The sequence below is a fragment of the Engystomops pustulosus genome, chromosome 4 (assembly GCF_040894005.1).
Source record: "Engystomops pustulosus chromosome 4, aEngPut4.maternal, whole genome shotgun sequence".
Lineage (NCBI taxonomy): Eukaryota > Metazoa > Chordata > Amphibia > Anura > Leptodactylidae > Engystomops > Engystomops pustulosus.
Window position 1 is genome coordinate 61,410,627 of NC_092414.1, and position 23,376 is coordinate 61,434,002.

The window sequence follows — 23,376 nt, forward strand, 5'->3', positions numbered from 1 at the left end:
ATTGTTTGACCCCCATGGCTTGCCTCTTACCTAACCAAACCAATTCACTGTGAGGATGTTATTTTTGCCCACAACATGTTATGGATTGATGTATAGGGAAATGCCTTCAAGGTAGCACTGGAGCAGTTTTTTTATCCCCCTAAAAAGCATATTTCTTTACCACTAACATTTTAAAAATAAATATTTACATATTGTGATATTTAATTACCAGTCCAGAGAGCAAGTCCTCTAGAAAACATTTCTTCCTTGCATTCTTTTCACTTTCAGGAGATTTCTGTGAAAATTAGAAAAATACAAGTAAAACAATTTCCATTACACTGCGGCTCATACTGATTGTTCAACATAGAATTAGATCCTACAATTTCATAACATTCAAGGTCATAACTCCTTTGTGCAATAAGCATGGGGACAAAAAAAAAACCTGGACTACCCCTTTACTGAAAGCCCTAGATTAACTTCCAGTGCAGTGGAGAAAACTATCTATGCCAAAACTTTGTTCCAGTGAGAGAAAAACCTATTAGTTGTTATTCTGCTATTCAGTTTTATTCAATTGAAAAATAGTTATAACATAAACTGTAAATAAGGTGTAAAAAAGTAGCAGACTTAAAGATTGTAACATGATATCACAGAAAAAAGCTATAGAAAATGAAAGTCCAGTTAAAAATTGCAACTGTTGACTATTGACAAAGGAACGGCCAGGAATTTATATTTGCGGTCTAACCACAGAATAGGCCATCAATCTGTAAGCCTAGGGGCTGAAATCTGGCCTTTACATTGATCTGCTAATTATCTGTGTTTAACATGTGGTTATCACAGAACATGGAGCTGAAAGCAGTTGTCTTTATGTCCTTAATGCATCCAGAAGTGACTACAGACACAACAATTATTGAAAGTAAAGGGGAGCCGGAGCTGAAATGAGTTCATAGTGGCTACAGGTCACAGAGTCATCTGATTCCAGCTCTGTGTCCTGTGCCTACCAAAAGCAAAACAGCTGAACAACATAAAAGCTGGAAGTCAGCATCCATTGATCAGATTTTATGATTTATACTACAGTCAGTCAGTGTGAAAGTTCTGGCCTACCCTCTCATTTCATTAAATGTCAAGATAAACTTAGTTATATCTATAAAAGCCAACATGTTCAGTCTTTACAAAGTGAATCCACTTTATAAATGGAATGAAGACTAAGGACTTGTGCGTAGTAAGAAATATTCATATTGTCAGCAGAACTTTACTTGATAATTAATAAATATTATGACATTTCTGTTAAAAGTTACCTTCAAAGTCTCCAGTTTCGAAGCGATTTCGTAAGCGAAACGGACAACGCAGTCAACTTTATCTTTCTGAAATAAAATTAGCAGTTAGGAAACTGGTTATTTTTATGTTACATTTAAATGCAAAAAGTTTAGTAAGATCATTCATATGAGTGAACACTTTGCAATTCATCATCTTTTCTTTAATGATCACTGGGGAAGGAGATTTGTGGGAAAAGAACAAGAAGCTGGATCTTTGTGCATTTCTATCTAGGAGGTAAATGTGACAACTAATGCACATTTGTTTTGTGGTTAGTAATTGAGGTTTTCAGTGGATTATTTTAGTTGGTTAACAATGTCCATTATCATGATCCCTTTTAGGTCATTGTGAGTTATAGTGCGGTCCCTATTCATATCACCATCCATCCGGATAACATGTGTAGGGATGACTGACCTCCTCACTACATAAATGCTGTTCTGCAGCTCCTTGCCAAGCCCCTTAAATTTCCTCTTTGTTGGACATTAAATAGTTAGACACAAATAGGATATACAATATCAGATCTGTAATTGAAAGCCATCTATGTATGGTGAAACACAATAATTCAAGGCTTTCGTTTGCATCACAAGAGTAGCTAATATATTTCACAAGATGAAAACTGTGCTGTGGTAAGTGTAGACACACCTGTAGACATGTAATACATACTACCCGATTCTTACTTTCTTTAATCAGTATCTCAACTATTATAACATTCAGGAAAATAAATTGGATCCTGTAGCCTTCCTTGTTTTCATTCTATCACAATGAAAAAGATCTAAATATTTGTTTAATATAATATTTATTTGTGATACAACAATTATTCTCTACATTATATAAAATCTTCTAGAAAATAAACACATGCTCTTACCGGCAAATCGTGCAATTGTATATTTTGTGTGCTGGGGTCTGTAAAAATTGAAAAAACATGCTAACATTCTCATGTTCATACGTGCTTTGTGCTCTGTATATATTTTGGGATATTGATATCCTGTACCAGATAGAAATATTTTTTAAATATTGTCATTAATATCAGATAAATAGGGATATGACATGTGGAGGGCGCTGCATACTATTCAATGCTTGCATGCATGCAGAATGCAGAGAAGCAATGGGATGGATCCACTCTCATTACATAAACAATGTTTCCTCTGTCCTGGAAGTTATAGTGCTAGCTAAGTTGTCATGAGCCAGGTGAGAACCTATGTAGGACTCCAATTATTGCATTATTTCAGACATTATATAAATGTATTAATAAGAGAAGTCCAAACATCTCCTAAACAAAACCTAGAATACTTAGTACTAGAATACCTCTTCACCACTTTTGTCAACTCTTGGACCTGCAGGCAGTAGAATGCAGGCCACTAAACAAGGCTTTGCGGGTCCCATGTGGAACCCACCTGTTCTGGAAGGGCTCACTACTGCTTAAGATGCTCTAGGTGCTCTGATTTAAAGATACTACTTAAATATTCATGTGCTAGTCAAATAAGTGACTTACTACAGTAGTCATTAGCTGCAGTGAACAGAAAAGTATGTGTGCCATCTCTGAGTCAGACTCTGTAACTGGCTCTGTAACTGTGCTAATCTTCTGAGAATTGTTACCCATGGCATCCTTCCTTCTAAAATCAACTTTCAAAATGTCTCTGTTCTGTATGATCACTGATGATCTGTACTGTGTGCTTAAACTAAACAGAGGGAGGGGGGAATCGCTGAGAAACAGGGGAAAGAGGGAGATTGTAACAGCCTATGAAGACAGAATATGAACGGCTCTGGTAATGGCTCTTTAAGGCTCTTTAGCATCATTTTAAAAGTTTATTTTAGCAGGAAAGAAGCCATGAATAACAAAAAAAAGATGATTAACACAGTAACAGTGCTTGGATATATGAGTAGTGTCCCTAGTTTACCATGCTTGACTTTGATAATAGATTTCCTTTAAATAAAACAATTGTTTAATGAATAAATATACAAAAAAGTTTTTTAGTATTTGTTAAAGTTAGTCCTGCTGTAATTTATACAGTATTTACAAACAAATGGGGAATAAAAACTAAAGTTTGTCCTGCAAAAAATAAGGCATTGCATAGCCATATGAAAGGAAAAGTTAAAAGTTCTGGTTGCTAAAATGGCAAAATTAAAAAATGTAATGGCACCATTATGGTCTCAACAACCTAAATGCTGAGGGGGTTAAAAGGAATAAAGTTTTTATGGATTAAAATATTATGTTTAATGGCAATTAAAATGTATTAATTATTTTATAGAGATAAAATTTCATTAATCAGTCACATAATATTTTACAACCTACATAAAAAGGAAGAGTATCATAGATATTTTTTTTTAACAGAGAAAGTGAAATAAAATAATTATTAACCATATCTTAAAGTGCAGATTTTCATATAAACAGAGAACTGGGGACATCACAAGTCATCCAATTTTAGATCAAAATGTGTTCATTATAAAAACTTACCAATGAAACTGGCAATGACCAGACAAAGGAAGGTGATGGCGATCTTCATGATGCTCTTAGGATGGTTAAGCTCTTGACTTCAATAAAAAAGTAAAAGCTGTAAGGATTTTTTGCTCTTCTTATATACATCCTGGAGAATGCTGGAGGGTGTTCTTGTTATTTTTCCTTGTTTGTTCATTGGCACAATATAATATTTTTGTCATCCTGCCATTTTTTTGCGAGTATGTAGATCCTGTAAATATTTTTCAAAGAGATACTTCATTAGAACCTTCTTATGTTTACTTATGGGCCCATTGTACTTCTTGAAATGATTTGTGAAGACTATTCTAAATAAATTAAGTTTTATTGTTCACACTGACTGAGAAAAATGATTATGTATTAAAAATTATATAAATCATATCAAAATAACTAATAAAGCATAATTATTAATAATAAGAATTTGTTATCAAAGTATATGACAGAACAACCCCCAACCATTGATATTATATATCTCCGTTTATGGAACTTATTGATCAAATTATATAAAGAATAGAATAGAATAGAATAATTAGTAGTTTAATTGTTTTAAACTTTACCCAGTTAAGGATTAGTGTACATACAAGTAATTCCTAGTCCTGGTGTTAAATTAGAGGCAATATATTTACCATTTTACTCAATTCAATGTCCATTTAGCTGAAATATGTAGAGATACAAGCAAATCTTCAAAGTGGTGCATTAATTGGTACTTATTGAAATCAATGGGGGACATGCATCTAAGTTTTTTTTTCTTTGAGATGACAGGTCTTTTTTGCAAATGTTTTAAATCTACATGTACAAAGCCATGTGAGGGGGAGTCGTGTACATGAGTGGACACTGCTGTAAATTTTGGATTTGAGGCCTGGCCGCCATTTTTAAGCACTCTATTCACACCCCAGGGAGATTACGACAAATGAGGCAATGGTCACAAGTGGTGTTAACTAGAGATGAGCGAGCACTAAAATGCTTGGGTACTCGTTATTCGAGACGAACTTTTCCCGATGCTCGAGTGCTCGTCTCGAATAACAAGCCCCATTGAAGTCAATGGGAGACTCAAGCATTTTTCAAGGGGACCAAGGATCTGCACAGGGAAGCTTGGCCAAGCACCTGGGAACCTCAGAAAAGGATGGAAACACCACGGAAATGGACAGGAAACAGCAGGGGCAGCATGCATGGATGCCTCTGAGGCTGCTTAAATGCACCATTATGCCAAAAGTATGGGCAACAGCATGGCAATGACAGAGTGACCGAATGAGGCTAGATAGCATCTAAAACATCCAATAATTGACCCTGACACTATAGGGGATGGCATGCAGAGGCAGCGGCAGGCTAGAGAGTGTCTTGGACTACCCAAATGGACTCAGGCTACCCAAATACCCAAATACCCCAAATGGACTCAGGCTTAAAACCAATGGGTGGCAGAGAGGAACCAAAGGAGGTGAGCAAGAAGCGCTCAAATAATATCGGTACATGATAAAAGTTTGCCAGTATATTTTGTGGATTACACAGCAGGGTGGCGACAAAGTTAACAAGTTTGATGAGGAAGCCATGAAAACAACCCAAAATTCTGCCTGACACAGCTCGTTTGATAAGGGGACCATGTATGGAGGCAGTGAACTAGTAGTAGATTAAAGGTGCTGCAGTTAAAACTATGTTAGTTGGATCTTGGGATGGAGCTGGCGCTCCGCTGCCAGGCGAGCTTTCGCCAATCCAAGCCCCTGTCTCTAGGCTACTCCCCAAACAGCACTTCTAAGAACCTTTTGTATAAGATCAAGTGTAGTAGCGTTCTTATAAGTTTAGGATATGGCGGGTGAGGGGAATGTAAACAGATGCGCAAGAAGCGCTGAAATAATATTGGTAAATGATAAAAGTTTGCCAGTATATTTTGTGGATTACACAGCAGGGTGGCGACAAAGTTAACAAGTTTGATGTGGAAGCCATGAAAACAACCCAAAATTCTGCCTGACACAGCTCGTTTGATAAGGGGACCATGTATGGAGGCAGTGAACTAGTAGTAGATTAAAGGTGCTGCAGTTAAAACTATGTTAGTTGGATCTTGGGATGGAGCTGGCGCTCCGCTGCCAGGCGAGCTTTCGCCAATCCAAGCCCCTGTCTTTAGGCTACTCCCCAAACAGCACTTCTAAGAACCTTTTGTATAAGATCAAGTGTAGTAGCGTTCTTATAAGTTTGGGTTCTGGCGGCTGAGGGGAATGTAAACAGATGCGCAAGAAGCGCTGAAATAATATTGGTAAATGATAGAAGTTTGCCAGTATATTTTGTGGATTACACAGCAGGGTGGCGACAAAGTTAACATGGAAGCCATGAAAACAATCCAAAATTCTGCCTGACACAGCTCGTTTGATAAGGGGACCATGTATGGAGGCAGCTATATGGACTACTTTTGGAGGCAGCTATGGCGATGACGTGTGGAGGTAGCAATGGAGACAACGTGTGAAGGCAGCTAAAAAGACGACGTGTGGAGGCTGCTATGGAGACAATTTAATTTGGATACTGCCTGTATGTGGCAGTCCAAAAAAGTTTTCAAACCAGAGGAGCAGGTAGCTGGTCCTCCAGAAAAATTACATAGATTGAGTGCCTGTATGTGGCAGTCCAAAAAAGTTTTCAAAGCAGAGGAGCAGGTAGCTGGTCCTCCAAAAAGATTAAATAAATTGAGTGCCTGTATGTGGCAGTCCAAAAAAGTTTTCAAACCAGAGGAGCAGGTAGCTGGTCCTCCAGAAAAATTACATAGATTGAGTGCCTGTATGTGGCACTCCCAAAAATTGTTTAAAACAGAGGACAGGGTAGTTGGCCCTCCAGAAAAATTAAATACATAGAGTACTATAGCCAGAGCCAGTTGGCCCTGGCAAAAAAATAGCCAGTTTCCTCTGCTTTAGTGTACAAAGAGGAGGAGAAGGAGGACAATGAGGAGGAGGAGTGCATACATTATTCAGGTTCAGCTTCTTTCACCTGGTGGAGAATGGAAATGCGGAGAAATCCAGGCTTTATTCATCTTGATAAGCGTCAGCCTGTCAGCGCTGTCAGTCGACAGGCGTGTACGCTTATCGGTGATGATGCCACCAGCTGCACTGAAAACCCGCTCGGACAACACGCTAGCGGCAGGGCAGGCAAGAACCTCCAAGGCGTACAGTGCCAGTTCGTGCCACATGTCCAGCTTTGAAACCCAGTAATTGTAGGGAGCTGTGTGATCATTTAGGACGATGGTATGGTCAGCTACGTACTCCCTCACCATCTTTCTGTAAAGATCAGCCCTACTCTGCCGAGACTGGGGACAGGTGACAGTGTCTTGCTGGGGTGACATAAAACTGGCAAAGGCCTTGTAAAGCGTACCCCTGCCAGTGCTGGACAAGCTGACTGGTCGCCTACTCTCCCTCGCTACTTGTCCCGCAGAAGTACGCCCTCTGCCGCTAGCGCTGTCAGAAGGGAAATACTGTTTCAGCTTGTGCACCAGGGCCTGCTGGTATTCATGCATTCTCACACTCCTTTCCTCTCCAGGGATGAGAGTGGAAAGATTTTGCTTGTACCGTGGGTCCAGGAGAGTGAATACCCAGTAATTGGTGCTGGAATAAATTCTTTGAACGCGAAGGGTCACGGGATAGGCAGCTTAGCATGAAATCTGCCATATGCGCCAGAGTCCCAACGCGCAAGAATTCACTCCCCTCACTGGCCTGACTGTCCATTTCCTCCTCCTCCAACTCCTCTTCTTCTGCCCATACACGCTGAACAGTGAAAGACTGAACAATGGTCCCCTCTTCTGTCTTGCCAACATTCTCCTCCTCTTCCTCCTCATCCTCCTCCACCTCCTCCGATATGCGCTGAGAAAAAGACCTAAGGGTGCTTTGGCTATCAACAAGGGAATCTTCTTCCCCCGTCTCTTGTGACGAGCGCAAAGCTTCCGACTTCATGCTGACCAGAGAGTTTTTCAACAGGCCAAGCAGCGGGATGGTGAGGCTGATGATGGCGGCATCACCACTGACCATCTGTGTTGACTCCTCAAAGTTACTCAGAACCTGACAGATATCAGACATCCACGTCCACTCCTCATTGTAGACTTGAGGAAGCTGACTGACCTGACTACCAGTTCTGGTGGAAGTTGACATCTGGCAGTCTACAATCGTTCTGCGCTGCTGGTAAACTTTGGATAACATGGTTAGTGTTGAATTCCACCTCGTGGGCACGTCGCACAACAGTCGGTGAGCGGGCAGTTGGAGGCGGCGCTGCGCTGCCCTGAGAGTGGCAGCATCTGTGCTGGACTTCCTGAAATGCGCACAGATGCGGCGCACCTTCTTGAGCAAATCAGACAGATTGGGGTATGTCTTGAGGACCGCTGAACTATGAGATTTAACACATCGGCCAGGCATGGCACATGTGTCAGTCTGCCGAGTTGCAGAGCTGCCACCAGGTTACGGCCGTTGTCACACACAACCATGCCTGGCTTCAGGTTCAGCGGTGCCAGCCACAGATCAGTCTGCGCCGTGATGCCCTGTAATAACTCTTGGGTGGTGTGCCTTTTATCGCCTAGGCTCAGCAGTTTGAGCACCGCCTGCTGTCGCTTAGCGATGGCACTGCTGCTGTGCCTAGAGCTAACGACTGATGGCGCCATGCCCACGGATGGTAATTCAGAGGAGGAGGTGGAGGGGGGTGGGAGGAGGAGGAGGCATAGTAGGCCTTTGAGACCTGGACTGAGGTAGGCCCCGCAATCCTCGGCGTCGGCATTATATGACCAGCCCCAGGGTCAGACTCGGTCCCAGCCTCCACCAAGTTAACCCAATGTGCCGTCAGCGATATACAGTGGCCCTGCCCGGCAGCACTCGTCCACGTGTCCATGGTCAGGTGGACCTTGTCAGAAACGGCGTTGGTCAGGGCACGGAGGATGTTCTCTGACACGTGCTTGTGCAGGGCTGGGACGGCACATCGGGAAAAGTAGTGGCGGCTGGGGACCGAATACCGAGGGGCGGCCGCCGCCATGAGGTTTCGAAAGGCCTCGGTCTCTACCAGCCTATAGGGCAGCATCTCCAGGCTAAGCAACTTGGAGATGTGGACGTTGAGGGCTTGGGCGTGTGGGTGGGTTGCGCTATACCTCCTTTTGCGCTCCATCGTCTGGGGTATGGAGAGCTGAACGCTGGTGGATGCTGTGGAGGATCGTGGAGGCGAAGATGGGGTTTTCGTACGGGAGGTGTTTGGGCCGGGGTCCTGGGCAGGGGGCTGACTAGCAGATGACACAGGGGAAGGAGCAGTGGTGTGCCCGGCCGGAGGTGAACGGGCTTGGTGCCATTGAGTGGGGTGTTTAGCATTCATATGCCTGCGCATACTGGTGGTAGTTAAGCTAGTAGTGGTGGAACCCCTGCTGATCCTGGTTTGGCAAAGGTTGCACACCACAGTCCGTCGGTCATCCCGTGTTTCTTTAAAGAACCTCCAGACTTCTGAAAATCTAGCCCTCGCCACGGGAGCTTGACTACGGGCAACATTTGGCGCTGATGCACCAGCTCTGGCCCTGCCTCTCCGTCTGGCCCCACCACTGCCTCTTCCAACCTGTTCTGCTATAGGACTCGCCTCCGTCTCAGAAGCACTGTGTTCACCCGGCCTATCAACCCAGCTTGGGTCTGTCACCTCATCATCCTCCGATCCCTCAGTCTGCTCCCCCCTCGGACTTCCTGCCCTGACAACAACTTCATGACTGTCTGACAACCGTGTCTCCTCATCGTCCGACACCTCTTTACACACTTCTTCCACTACGTGAATAATGTCATCATCACCCACAGACTGCGACTGGTGGAAAACCTGGGCATCGGAAAATAGCTCTGCAGCAGCAGGACAAGTGGTTTGTGACTGTGGGAAGGGTCCAGAAAACAGTTCCTCAGAGTATGCCGGTTCAAATGCCAAATTTTGGTGGGAGGGGGCAGACTGGGGGGAAGGAGGCTGAGGTGGAGGAGCTGGAGGAGTGCCGATTTCGGTGACATGGGTGGACTGCGTGGAAGACTGACTGGTGGACAAATGGCTAGAAGCATTGTCCGCAATCCACGACATCACCTCTTCGCACTGTTCTGGCCTCAACAGTGGTCTACCACGAGTCCCAGTAACTTGAGACATGATGAACCTAGGGAGTGTACCTCTGCGGCGTTCCCCTGCTCCCCCATCAGCAGGTGGTGTCTCACCCGCCCAGGACCACGGCCTCTGACCCCTGCAGTAGTTGGACGCCCACGTCCACGCCCTCGTCCTCTACCCCTAGCCCTCGAGTTAAACATTTTCCAAATTAAAGTGTAAACTTGAAAAAAAAAAAATTTTGTGTTTATTTTTCTTTTATTTTTTTTAACAAAACGATGCTATCCTATTGCTATGGCTAGTTTCTAACCTACACTGACAGCACACAACTGGATTTTGTGCTTTGCAAGATGAGTTTGAGCTATAAAATGAAATAAAGGTAAAAAAAAAAAAAAAAATCAGCAGACTCTGCCTAATTCTACTCAAACCCCTAATAAATTGTCCCACTTCGGTGTTTGAGTTGGATATGCGTGTCACTAAGAGCTAAACACAACGGTCGCAGTTCTCCCAGCAAATTTCTCACAGTATGGTACTAGCTGCACTACTAGTGCCAGCAAGCCCAGCCACAAGCAAACAAAAAAAAGGAAAATATAACGCTATTGTAGGCCTAAGTAAGCCGTTGGGGTTCTCCTATGGCTATTTTGTAGCCTACAATGAGAGCACACTGCTTTACAAGATGAGTTTGAGCTATAAAATGAAATACAGCTAAAAAAAAAAAAAAATCAGCAGACTCTGCCTAATTCTACTCAAACCCCTAATAAATTGTCCCACTTTGGTGTTTGAGGTGGATATGTGTGTCACTAAGAGCTAAACACAACGGTCGCAGGTCTCCCAGCAAATTCCTCACAGTATGGTACTAGCTGCACTACTAGTGCCAGCAAGCCCAGCCACAAGCAAACAAAAAAAAGGAAAATATAACGCTATTGTAGGCCTAAGTAAGCCGTTGGGGTTCTCCTATGGCTATTTTGTAGCCTACAATGAAAGCACACTGCTTTACAAGATGAGTTTGAGCTATAAAATTAAATACAGCTAAAAAAAAAAAAAAATCAGCAGACTCTGCCTAATTCTAATCAAACCCCTAATAAATTGTCCCACTTTGGTGTTTGAGGTGGATATGTGTGTCACTAAGAGCTAAACACAACGGTCGCAGGTCTCCCAGCAAATTCCTCACAGTATGGTACTAGCTGCACTACTAGTGCCAGCAAGCCCAGCCACAAGCAAACAAAAAAAAGGAAAATATAACGCTATTGTAGGCCTAAGTAAGCCGTTGGGGTTCTCCTATGGCTCTTTTGTAGCCTACAATGAGAGCACACTGCTTTGCAAGATGAGTTTGAGCTATAAAATGAAATACAGCTAAAAAAAAAAAAATCAGCAGACTCTGCCTAATTCTAATCAAACCCCTAATAAATTGTCCCACTTCGGTGTTTGAGGTGGATATGTGTGTCACTAAGAGCTAAACACAACGGTAGCAAGTCCCCCTGCAAATTCCTCACAATATGGTACTAGCTGCACTACTAGTGCCAGCAAGCCCAGCCACAAGCAAATAAAAAAAAAAAAAGTATAACGTTATTGTAGCCCTAAGAAGGGCTGTTGGGTTCTTGTAGAATCACTCCTGCCTAACACTATTCTAATAGAACACCCTAACGCTTTCCCTGACCAGCAGCAGCTCTCTCCCTAGCGGCATCCAGACACAGAATGATCCGAGCAGCACGGGCAGGGGCTAGTCTATCCCAGGGTCACCTGATCTGGCCAGCCAACCACTGATATCGACGTGTAAGGGTACCACGTCATGCTGGGTGGAGTGCAGATTCTCTTGGCTTGTGATTGGCTCTGTTTCTGGCCGCCAAATAGGAGATGCCATTTTCTCGAGCGGGCGAAGTATTCGTCTGAGCAACGAGCAGTTTCGAGTACGCTAATGCTCGAACGAGCATCAAGCTCGGACGAGTATGTTCGCTCATCTCTAGTGTTAACGCATGTATTTTCAAACAGCTGAGAAGAGGAGATTTGCCTAATTACATTGGTGTCAGCAAATGCTTATGTTAGCATAGCTTTAACAAACGTGTGTTAACATCATGTGTTATTATTGTGTAAACGCATGTGTTTTGTAAACACCATGTTGAAGGCAATGTAATTAGGCAAATCTCCTCTTCTCAGCTGTTTGAATACGTATGTGACCATACCCTTAGAAGTAACCAATAACTTTCAATAAAATATAAATGCTAAATAAATAAAAAAACAGCCCATACTTTTAATACCCAACTGGTTTAATTGCAAAATTTTAAACATAATTGCAATTTACATGGTAAAACAGCGTGCAAGAAAAATAAATCCCTACTCAGCACCTGCCCTGGAACAGGTGCAGATTTGCGCCTAAAAAGTAGTTACAAAAGTGATACATAAGTGAAAAGTCGCACGGAACATCTGGAAAATAAAGATACATATGGCACACTGCAAAAGGTGCTGACCAAGGCGACCAATCAACAGTAAGTCACAGTAAAAAGTCGCAAAAATGACAAAAGTCACAAAAATAAAAAAAAAATTGCTGAACAAAAGATACAAGTCCCCCATCCAGAAGTCATCTAGAATGAAGAACTCCCTTGCAGAGTTAATGTAAAAATAATTAACAAATCTAGGAATTGTGTGAACTGGTGTGAGGTTGGAAGAATATGTTTTTGCTAATTTTCTCCCATTAAAAAGCTGAAAGGTGTTAGTTAATACTTTGCAGTAACAGCTATAACTGCAGTGTTTGGTGTAAGTCAGGGTATGTCTCTACTAATTTTATGTCTCTGCTAATTTTGCACTTCTAGATGCTGGAAGTTCTGACCATTTTTCTTTGCAAAATAGCTCTAGCTCTGTAAGATTGGTGAGTTGAAGTGTTCATGTCAATGTTATTTATGCCTGGAATTTGACTGGGCTATTTTTACATATGAATATGCTCCAATTTAAACAATTCCATTATAGCTTTGGACATATAATAAGGCTCAACAACCTGCTGGAAATGTAACCTACATCCCAATCTCAAGCTTTTCTCAGCCTCTATTAAGTTGTCCTCCAGAATTGCTTGGCGTTTACCTCTTTCCATCTTTCAATCATCTTTGCCCAGCTGCTCAGTCCCTGAAATTTGGCATTCCCATAGCATGATGCTGCCACCTCTATGCTTCAAGGTGGGGATGATGTGTTCAGGATTATGGGTAGTGTAGACTATTTTTTCCAGCTACATAGCGTGTCAAGTCATTGTATGTCACATCACAAACGCAACTTCAATAGTCTCACCCTGATTCCAAAAGAACAAATTCCGAAGGACCATCCAAATAGACACAGCCAGTTAATTAAGAGGTAAAACTACTGGATTTTTAAGTTAAATACAATGTGCCCATATGGACTCAATGAGACACTAGAAAGAGTCTGATCTTCTCATTGCCCTCCAATCCATTTTTCAACTTTCAATTAAAAGGCATGCTTTCTATAAGTAAAGCATATCACTAACCCATAGATAGTTCCTCCACTGTACATTGGAATGCATTTCCAGAGAAAAATGCCTCATCAACACATTGATCTGTATCTGCTATCTATTTGCAGCTGTCTCCTATTAGTTACATCTGCTATATATTGGTGGCCAGTTCTTATTGTTTATCCATCCATTCTTTCATCCCCCTGGTTAATATTACCCCCAGTGGATGATTTTGTCCACCCCTTACTCACATCTCTACATCTTCCCTTTACCACTTACATCCCGAAGCATCATATTCCTGCTATCTATCATCTCCCCATAGCGCATCAGCGTACCCATTTGTTTCCCATGTTCGTGTCTCCATCAGGCAGTGCAGACCTAATTCCAATCCTCATCCGCGCATGCGCCTGTCTCCATCAGACAGCCCAGACTCATTTTCAATCCCCATCCACACATGCGCGCTTATAAGAGCCGGCAGTGGGAGACGCTACACACAGCGCTCCCGACTGTCCAGATTCGTGCAGAGTAAGTCTCCACTTCATCTCTCCGGACCACACGTAAACAGGCTCAGATCTGATACCCTCGCCTCTCTCACATACAGGTACAACACAGGTACAGATAACATCTATCCTGCATATTTGCTATACTTGTGATCCCCACTACTTTTAGGGTAAGATCGGCTTATCAATTCACCTTGCATCTTTCTAAACAAATAAAATCTGTTATTAAAGGGAACCTGTCACCAGGAGACCCATTTTTAGGACCCAGTCCCCACAGAGCATAGACCATACACTGCCAAAGTGTTTTTGTATTAAAAATTGGTTTTACAGAAATAAAGATATGTTATATTGTACCTTTCAATACCATGTGCTGTGTGCCTAGGCAGTTTCCAATTGGGAGGGGCTGGAAAGGAGCAGTTCCCCCCCCACCCTTGGGAAACTGCTTCTCCATGTGACCTTTTCAAATATATGTAAACACCCATCACGGGGCTTAGCAAGGCCCCCTGCTCCTCTACAGCCAATCCCGAGTGTGGGGAGTTATTCATATATTTGAAATGGTCACATGTTTCCCAAGGGTGGGGGGGAACTGCTCCTTTCCAGCCCCTCCCAATTGGCAACTGCCTAGTCACACAGCAGATGCCAATGAAAGGTACAATATAACATATCTAACCTATTTTTTATACAAAAACACTTTGGCAGTGTATGTACTATGCTCTGTGGGGACTGGGGGAGTGCTAAAAATGGGTCTCCTGGTGACAGGTTCCCTTTAAATAGGCACACACATGTATACTTACCTCTGCCCTTAGATTTTCGACCATTTAAGAGAAGGTCTTGTGCCCTTTTTCCATCAGGACAGGAAAGGCTAGGACAACACGGGTCAGTTAGATCTTCCTGATCTTATGTCAAATCTAGAGATGAGCGAGCACTAAAATGCTTGGGTACTCGTTATTCGAGACAAACTTTTCCCGATGCTCGAGTGCTCGTCTCGAATAACGAACCCCATTGAAGTCAATGGGAGACTCGAGCATTTTTCAAGGGGACCAAGGGTCTGCACAGGGAAGCTTGGCCAAACACCTGGGAACCTCAGAAAAGGATGGAAACACCACGGAAATGGACAGGAAATAGCAGGGGCAGCATGCATGGATGCCTCTGAGGCTGCTTAATCGCACAATTATGCCAAAATTATGGGCAACAGCATGGCCATGACAGAGTGTCAGAATGAGGCTAGATAGCATCTAAAACATCCAATAATTGACCCTGACACTATAGGGGAAGGCATGCAGAGGCAGCGGCAGGCTAGAGAATGTCATGGCGACATACCCTAAATGGACTCAGGTTTCACCAAAGGAGGTGAGCAAGAAGCGCTGAAATGATTTCCTATGTGAACAAAAGGTTGACGGTATATTTAGTCGATAACACAGCATGGTGGCGACATAGTGAAACACCCGAAAAATGAGCCTGACACAGCTCTTTTGATAAGGGGACGACATGTGGAGGCAGCCATGGAGATGACTTCCATGATTAAGAGCGACAGTATGGGGCATTCATATTGCGCTGCTATGATTGCAACTTCAGGTCTCCAGCATGGCGGCGACAGATGGGCCGAGTTCCACTATGTATCTGGTGAAACACCTGAAAATTCTGCCTGACACAGCTCGTTTGATAAGGGGATGATGTGCTGCATATCCTCTCGTGCTCCAGCGTCTGGGGAATAGAGAGTTGAAATGAGACATTGGTGGACGCTGTGGAGGATCGTGGAGGCAAAATGGACAGGAAACAGCAGGGGCAGCATGCATGGATGCCTCTGAGGCTGCCTAATCTTGGGATGGAGCTGGCGGTCCACTGCCAGGCGAGCTTTCGCCTGTCCAAGCCCCTGTCTCTCGGCTCCTCCCCACCCAAAATGGGCCTGTGGGCCAGAAGCGTTTACTTTGAAAAAATTATAGTTTTCAAAGCAGGCCGGGTCGTTTGAATATTTCACCTAGGAATAATGGAATAGCATAGTGGTTCTATTTTTAATAGTTTTTACGGAAATGGTTCCATGATTAAGAGCGACAGTATGGGGCATCCATATTGCGCTGCTATGATTGCAACTTCAGGTCACCAGCATGGCGGCGACAGATGGGCCGCGTTCCACTATGTATCTGGTGAAACACCTGAAAATTCTGCCTGACACTGCTCGTTTAATAAGGGGACGATGTATGGAGGCAGTGAACTAGTAGTAGATTAAAGGTACTGCAGTTAAAACTATGTTAGTTGGATCTTGAAATGGAGCTGGCACTCCGCTGCCAGGCGAGCTTTCGCCAATCCAAGCCCCTGTCTCTAGACTACTCCCCAAACAGCACTTCTAAGAACCTTTTGTATAAGATCAAGTGTAGTAGCGTTCTTATAAGTTTGGGATATGGCGGGTGAGGGGAATGTAAACAGATGCGCAAGAAGCGCTGAGATAATATCGGTAAATGATAAAGTTTGCCAGTATATTTTGTGGATTACACAGCAGGGTGGCGACAAAGTTAACAAGTTTGATGTGGAATCAATGAAAACAACCCAAAATTCTGCCTGACACAGTTCGTTTGATAAGGAGACCATGTATGGAGGCCGCTATATGGACGACTTTTGGAGGCAGCTATGGCGATGACGTGTGGAGGTAGCAATGGAGACAACGTGTGGAGCCAGCTAAAAAGACGACATGTGGAGGCTGCTATGGAGACAATTTAATTTGGATAGTGCCTGTATGTGGCAGTCCAAAAAAGTTTTCAAACCAGAGGAGCAGGTAGGTGGTCCTCCAGAAAAATTAAATAGATTGAGTGCCTGTATGTGGCACTCCCAAAAATTGCTTAAAACAGAGGACCGGGTAGGTGGCCCTCCAGAAAAATTAAATACATAGAGTACTATAGCTAGAGCCAGTTGGCCCTAGCAAAAAATAGCCAGTTTCCTCTGCTTTAGTGTACAAAGAGGAGCAGAAGGAGGACAATGAGGAGGAGTGCATACATTATTCAGGTTGAGCTTCTTTCACCTGGTGGAGAATGAAAATCCGGAGAAATCTAGGCTTTATTCATCTTGATAAGCGTCAGCCTTATCGGTGATGATGCCACCAGCTGCACTGAAAACCCGCTCGGACAACACGCTAGCGGCAGGGCAGGCAAGAACCTCCAGGGCGTACAGCGCCAGTTCGTGCCACATGTCCAGCTTTGAAACCCAGTAGTTGTAGGGAGCTGTGTGATCATTTAGGACGATGGTATGGTCAGCTACGTACTCCCTCACCTTCTTTCTGTAAAGATCAGCCCTACTCTGCCGAGACTGGGGACAGGTGACAGTGTCTTGCTGGGGTGACATAAAACTGGCAAAGGCCTTGTAAAGCGTACCCCTGCCAGTGCTGGAAAAGCTGCCTGCTCGCCTACTCTCCCTCGCTACTTGTCCCGCACAAGTACGCCCTCTGCCGCTAGCGCTGTCAGAAGGGAAATACTATTTCAGCTTGTGCACCAGGGCTTGCTGGTATTCATGCATTCTCACACTCCTTTCCTCTCCAGGGATGAGAGTGGAAAGATTTTGCTTGTACCGTGGGTCCAGGAGAGTGAATACCCAGTAATCGGTGCTGGAATAAATTCTTTGAACGCGAGGGTCACGGGATAGGCAGCCTAGCATGAAATCTGCCATATGCACCAACGCGCAAGAATTCACTACCCTCACTGGCCTGACTGCCCATTTCCTCCTCCTCCAACTCCTCTTCTTCTGCCCATACACGCTGAACAGTGAAAGACTGAACAATGGTCCCCTCTTCTGTCTCGCCAACATTCTCCTCCTCTTCCTCCTCATCCTCCTCCACATCCTCCGATATGCGCTGAGAAACAGACCTAAGGGTGCTTTGGCTATCAACAAGGGAATCTTCTTCCCCCGTCTCTTGTGACGAGCGCAAAGCTTCCGACTTCATGCTGACCAGAGAGTTTTTCAACAGGCCAAGCAGCGGGATGGTGAAGCTGATGATGGCGGCATCACCACTGACCATCTGTGTTGACTCCTCAAAGTTACTCAGCACCTGACAGATATCAGACATCCACGTCCACTCCTCATTGTATACTTGAGGAAGCTGACTGACCTGACTACCAGTTCTGGTGGAAGTTGACATCTGGCAGTCTACAATCACTCTGCGCTGCTGGTAAACTCTGGATAACATGGTTAATGTTGAATTCCACCTCGACAGTGAGCGGGCAGTTGGAGGCGGCGCTGCGCTGCCCTGAGAGTGGCAGCATCTGTGCTGGACTTCCTGAAATGCGCACAAATGCGGCGCACCTTTGTGAGCAAATCAGACAGATTGGGGTATGTCTTGAGGAAACGCTGAACTATGAGATTTAACACATGGGCCAGGCATGGCACATGTGTCAGTCTGCCGAGTTGCAGAGCCGCCACCAGGTTACGGCCGTTGTCACACACAACCATGCCTGGCTTCAGGTTCAGCGGTGCCAGCCACAGATTGGTCTGCGCCTTGATGCCCTGTAATAGCTCTTGGGCGGTGTGCCTTTTATCGCCTAGGCTCAGCAGTTTGAGCACCGCCTGCTGTCGCTTAGTGACGGCACTGCTGCTGTGCCTAGAGCTACCGACTGATGGCGCCATGCCCACGGATGGTAATTCGGAGGAGGAGGAGGTGGGAGGAGGAGGAGGTATAGTAGGCCTTTGAGACCTGGACCGAGGTAGGCCCCGCAATCCTCGGTGTCGGCAGTATATGACCAGCCCCAGGGTCAGACTCGGTCCCAGCCTCCACCAAGTTAACCCAATGTGCCGTCAGCGATATATAGTGGCCCTGCCCGGCAGCACCCGTCCACGTGTCCGTGGTCAGGTGGACCTTGTCAGAAACGGCGTTGGTCAGGGCACGGATGATGTTCTCTGACACGTGCTTGTGCAGGGCTGGGACGGCACATCAGGAAAAGTAGTGGCGGCTGGGGACCGAATACCGAGGGGCGGCCGCCGCCATGAGGTCTCGAAAGGCCTCGGTCTCTACCAGCCTATAGGGCAGCATCTCCAGGCTAAGCAACTTGGAGATGTGGACGTTGAGGGCTTGGGTGTGTGGGTGGGTTGCGCTATACTTCCTTTTGCGCTCCAGCGTCTGGGGTATGGAGAGCTGAATGCTGGTGGATGCTGTGGAGGATCGTGGAGGCGAAGATGGGGTTTTCGCACGGGAGGTGTTTGGGCCGTGGTCCTGGGCAGGGGGCTGACTAGCAGATGACACAGGGGAAGGAGCAGTGGTGTGCCCGGCCGGAGGTGAACGGGCTTGATGCCATTGAGTGGGGTGTTTAGCATTCATATGCCTGCGCATACTGGTGGTAGTTAAGCTAGTAGTGGTGGAACCCCTGCTGATCCTGGTTTGGCAAAGGTTGCACACCACAGTCCGTCGGTCATCCGGTGTTTCTTTAAAGAACCTCCAGACTTCTGAAAATCTAGCCCTCGCCACGAGAGCTTGACTACGGGCAACATTTGGCGCTGATGCACCAGCTCTGGCCCTGCCTCTCCGTCTGGCCCCACCACTGCCTCTTCCAACCTGTTCTGCTATAGGACTCGCCTCCGTCTCAGAAGCACTGTGTTCACCCGGCCTATCAACCCAGCTTGAGGTTTTGGCCAATACTGCTAGCAGATCCTGAGATAAGGGAATACATAGCACAAAGACCCCAGGTAGTGTCTAAACGTGCTGATACCATCGGCAGAACTTTGGTGAGGAGCCACTACACACCCCCCAAACCCAAGAATTATATCTTTGGGTCAAAGGGCCCGGACTGGGGATAACATCCTTGTGGACATTGTTCCGTCTGTCCACATATTATAAAGACAAAAACTTTTCAGGATTCGAAAGGCCAACGCAATTTTAACATTGTGCATTTTGTGAATTGCAGCACCACTGGAGTAGTCTATGAATTTTTTTGCCCCTGTGGGCTCAAATACGTAGGCATGACAACACGCGAGTTGAAAATCCGTCTTCAGGAACATATCAAGGACATCAGAACAGCAAGCAAACTTCTCCCTACTGATTTGGAAAAGCTAGCCCGACTAAAACCTGTACCGAAACATTTTTTGGAATACCATGATGGTAGATGGCAGGATCTTCGAGCATATGGCATTGACAAGATAATTCTGGGAGCCCGTGGAGGAGACACTTTCAAAAGATTGGAGAGGATTGAATTGAAATGGATTGTGAAATTGGATACTGTTTTTCCCTTAGGATTGAACGAGAAGCTCTCTTTCTCCCCATATATTTAAGCAGAAATGGGTAGTGAGTCGCAAATTTTATGGTGTTACTCTCATATGTTTTCTGTTGGTATTTATTGCTTGAATTACATAGGGATCGGTTACCAGAGAAGTGGGTACATTTATTGGTATTTATTATCAACCCAGCTTGGGTCTGTCACCTCATCATCCTCCGATCCCTCAGTCTGCTCCCCCCTCGGACTTCCTGCCCTGACAACAACTTCACGACTGTCTGACAACCGTGTCTCCTCATCGTCCGACACCTCTTCCACTACGTCAATAATGTCATCATCACCCACAGACTGCGACCGGTGGAAAACCTGGGCATCGGAAAATTGCTCTGCAGCAACCGGACAAGTGGTTTGTGACTGTGGGAAGGGTCCAGAAAACAGTTCCTCAGAGTATGCCGGTTCAAATGCCAAATTTTGCTGGGAGGGGGCAGACTGGGGGGAAGGAGGCTGAGGTGGAGGTGCTGGAGGAGTGCTGATTTCGGTGACATGGGTGGACTGCGTGGAAGACTGACTGGTGGACAAATGGCTAGAAGCATTGTCCGCAATCCACGACATCACCTCTTCGCACTGTTCTGGCCTCAACAGTGCTCTACCACGAGTCCCAGTAACTTGAGACATGATGAACCTAGGGAGTGTAGCTCTGCGGCGTTCCCCTGCTCCCTCATCAGCAGGTGGTGTCTCACCCTGCCCAGGACCACGGCCTCTGACCCCTGCAGTAGTTGGACGCCCACGTCCACGCCCTCGTCCTCTACCCCTAGCCCTCGGGTTAAACATTTTCCAAATTAAAGTGTAAACTTCAAATTTTTTTTTTTGTGTTTTTTTTTAAAACAAAACGATGCTATCCTATTGCTATGGCTAGTTTCTAACCTACACTGACAGCACACAACTGGATTTTGTGCTGTGCCAGATGACTTTGAATTATAAGAGAAATAAACGTAAAAAATAAATAAATCAGCAGACTGTGCCTAATTCAAATCAAGCCCCTAATAAATTGTCCCACTTCGGTGTTTGAGGTGGATATGTGTGTCACTAAGAGCTAAACACAACGGTCGCAAGTCTCCCAGCAAATTCCTCACAATACTAATGCCAGCAAGCCCAGCCACAAGCAAACCAAAAAAAAAGGAAAATATAACGCTATTGTAGGCCTAAGTAAGCCGTTGGGGTTCTCCTATGGCTATTTTCTAGCCCACACTCAAAGCACACTGCTTTGGCAGATTACTGTGAGTTCTAAAAAGAAATAAGCGTAAAAAAAAATAAATCAGCAGACTCGGCGTAATTCAAATCAAACCCCTAATAAATTGTCCCACTTCGGTGTTTGAGGTGGATATGTGTGTCACTAAGAGCTAAACACAAGTCTCCCTGCAAATTACTCACAATATGGTACTAGCTTCACTACTAATGGCAGCAAGCCCAGCCACAGGCAAACCAAAAAAAAGTAAAATAAAACATTATTGTAGCCCTAAGAAGGGCTGTTGGGTTCTTGTAGAATCACTCCTGCCTAACACTATTCTAATAGAACAGCCTAACGCTTTCCCTGACCAGCAGCAGCTCTCTCCCTAGCGGCATCCAGACAGAGAATGATCCGAGCAGCGCGGGCAGGGGCTAGTCTATTCCAGGGTCACCTGATCTGGCCAGCCAACCACTGCTATCGACGTGTAAGGGTACCACGTCATGCTGGGTGGAGTGCAGAGTCTCCTGGCTTGTGATTGGCTCTGTTTCTGGCCGCCAAAAAGCAAAACGGCGGGAGATGCCATTTTCTCGAGCTGGCGAAATACTCGTCCGAGCAACAAGCAGTTTCGAGTATGCTAATGCTCGAACGAGCATCAAGCTCGGACGAGTATGTTCGCTCATCTCTGGTCAAATCATATGAAATGGGCACCATTACTATTGCCATTTTAACATTGAATTATGAATTGTTACCCATATCTATTTATATGGTTTATGAAGTTTACCTTCTATATTTATATACTATCCTAATATGATTTTTTTTATATTATTTTAGAAAAGTATCCATGTATTTGTTTATTCATTTATTTATTCTGTGTTTTTATATATTTTTTTTAAATATATTTGTTTATATTAGTACTCTGTGTAAAATTGTATGGACCTGAGGAAGGGAGCGGTACACCCCCGAAACGCGTCGTCCATGTATACATTAAAATAAAAGCCTTGCTAATTCTGAGAAGCACGGTCATTGTTCCTGATTTTTCACCAACCACTGCCTATTCCTATATACCAGGAGCACTATAATATAACAGTAGCCACTATTCCCCCCCCCCTTATTACATACCAGAAACCATTATTATATTGCTCACCCCCCCTTATAACATACTAGGAACCCTTAACACCAAGCATGACCTACAAGAAGTCTAATAACATAGGATTAAGTCATACCAGTATATCTATACCAGAAGGAACAAATTGCCAACTGTAGACTTCATTGTTTCGACCTGTTTGGGTCTCCTCACTACAGCGTAGAGAACTGGGTTGGCTGGGTCAGAGGCTATTGACAAGGGTCAGAAAGTAAGAGTTCTCCTTATGGAGAGTTTGCCAATTAAGGCCGCCTTATAGGCGTGTGGAGACTTAAAGCCATTGATGCTCTACTAGGGAATTCTGAGAACTATGCAAATATGTTTCCCAAGGCGTTAAATACAAAACAATGTCTCTTATTTCTACCTTGAAAGGCAGTCCCAACCAGGTCGAAACAGCGCTGTCTACAGTTGGGAATATGTTCCTTCTGGAATTGATACACTGGTTTGGCTTAATCCCACATCATCCCATCCCTTAGCAGATGTGGCCCTGGTCTGTGGTCATTCTGTGATCTTGGCCCTTACAGCAGGAGCACAGTTATTGTAAATGAATTCAATTGAAATGGACTGTACAGTGTCACATATGGGGCTACGTATACTTGTTTTTTCCAGATGAAAATGTGTTCACAAGCCAATATAGCACATAGCAGCAGTTTCCTTATGAAGAACAGGATCTAGATGCAGGACTTTGATGTGCTAAAGATCTATTTGATGATCCTGGTAAATAAAATGTGTCACGCTGGCACCCGTAAGATTTGTTTGTCTTTCGGACGCAGGATCTTGCTTAGAGTCATTGGTGTCTTTTAATCCTTTCATTAAATGTTTTTGCAATAAAGTCATGTACTAAGTTAGCACTGAGGACAGTTTGTTCGTGTGAGAATTGCATCTATTTGAAAACCAGGACTCACACATTACTTTGAGATCTCCATCCACATGATGTCAATCATCTGACCCGACCAACTTCTTCCACTGTTCTATTACATGTGCTCATTATTTATTGGAGGTAGACACTTACTAGACAGTGGTCATGAAGTCCCCTATTCATCAAGCTGCA

At 44.6% G+C, this 23,376-nt stretch overlaps 1 protein-coding gene across 1 annotated transcript in view; it reads right to left on the minus strand.

The window, feature by feature from the left end:
- The window catches only part of LOC140126521 (uncharacterized), a 130,271-nt gene that overhangs the window by 9,788 nt on the left and 97,107 nt on the right, over positions 1 to 23,376 (minus strand). The window contains exons 2-5 of the mRNA XM_072146061.1: positions 3,746 to 3,977; positions 2,156 to 2,193; positions 1,275 to 1,340; positions 209 to 274 (exon numbers count right to left, since the gene is read on the minus strand). Of these exons, the coding sequence (XP_072002162.1) occupies positions 209 to 274; positions 1,275 to 1,340; positions 2,156 to 2,193; positions 3,746 to 3,794 (219 nt within the window). The 5' untranslated portion in view covers positions 3,795 to 3,977. The remainder of the gene's footprint in view (positions 1 to 208; positions 275 to 1,274; positions 1,341 to 2,155; positions 2,194 to 3,745; positions 3,978 to 23,376) is intronic.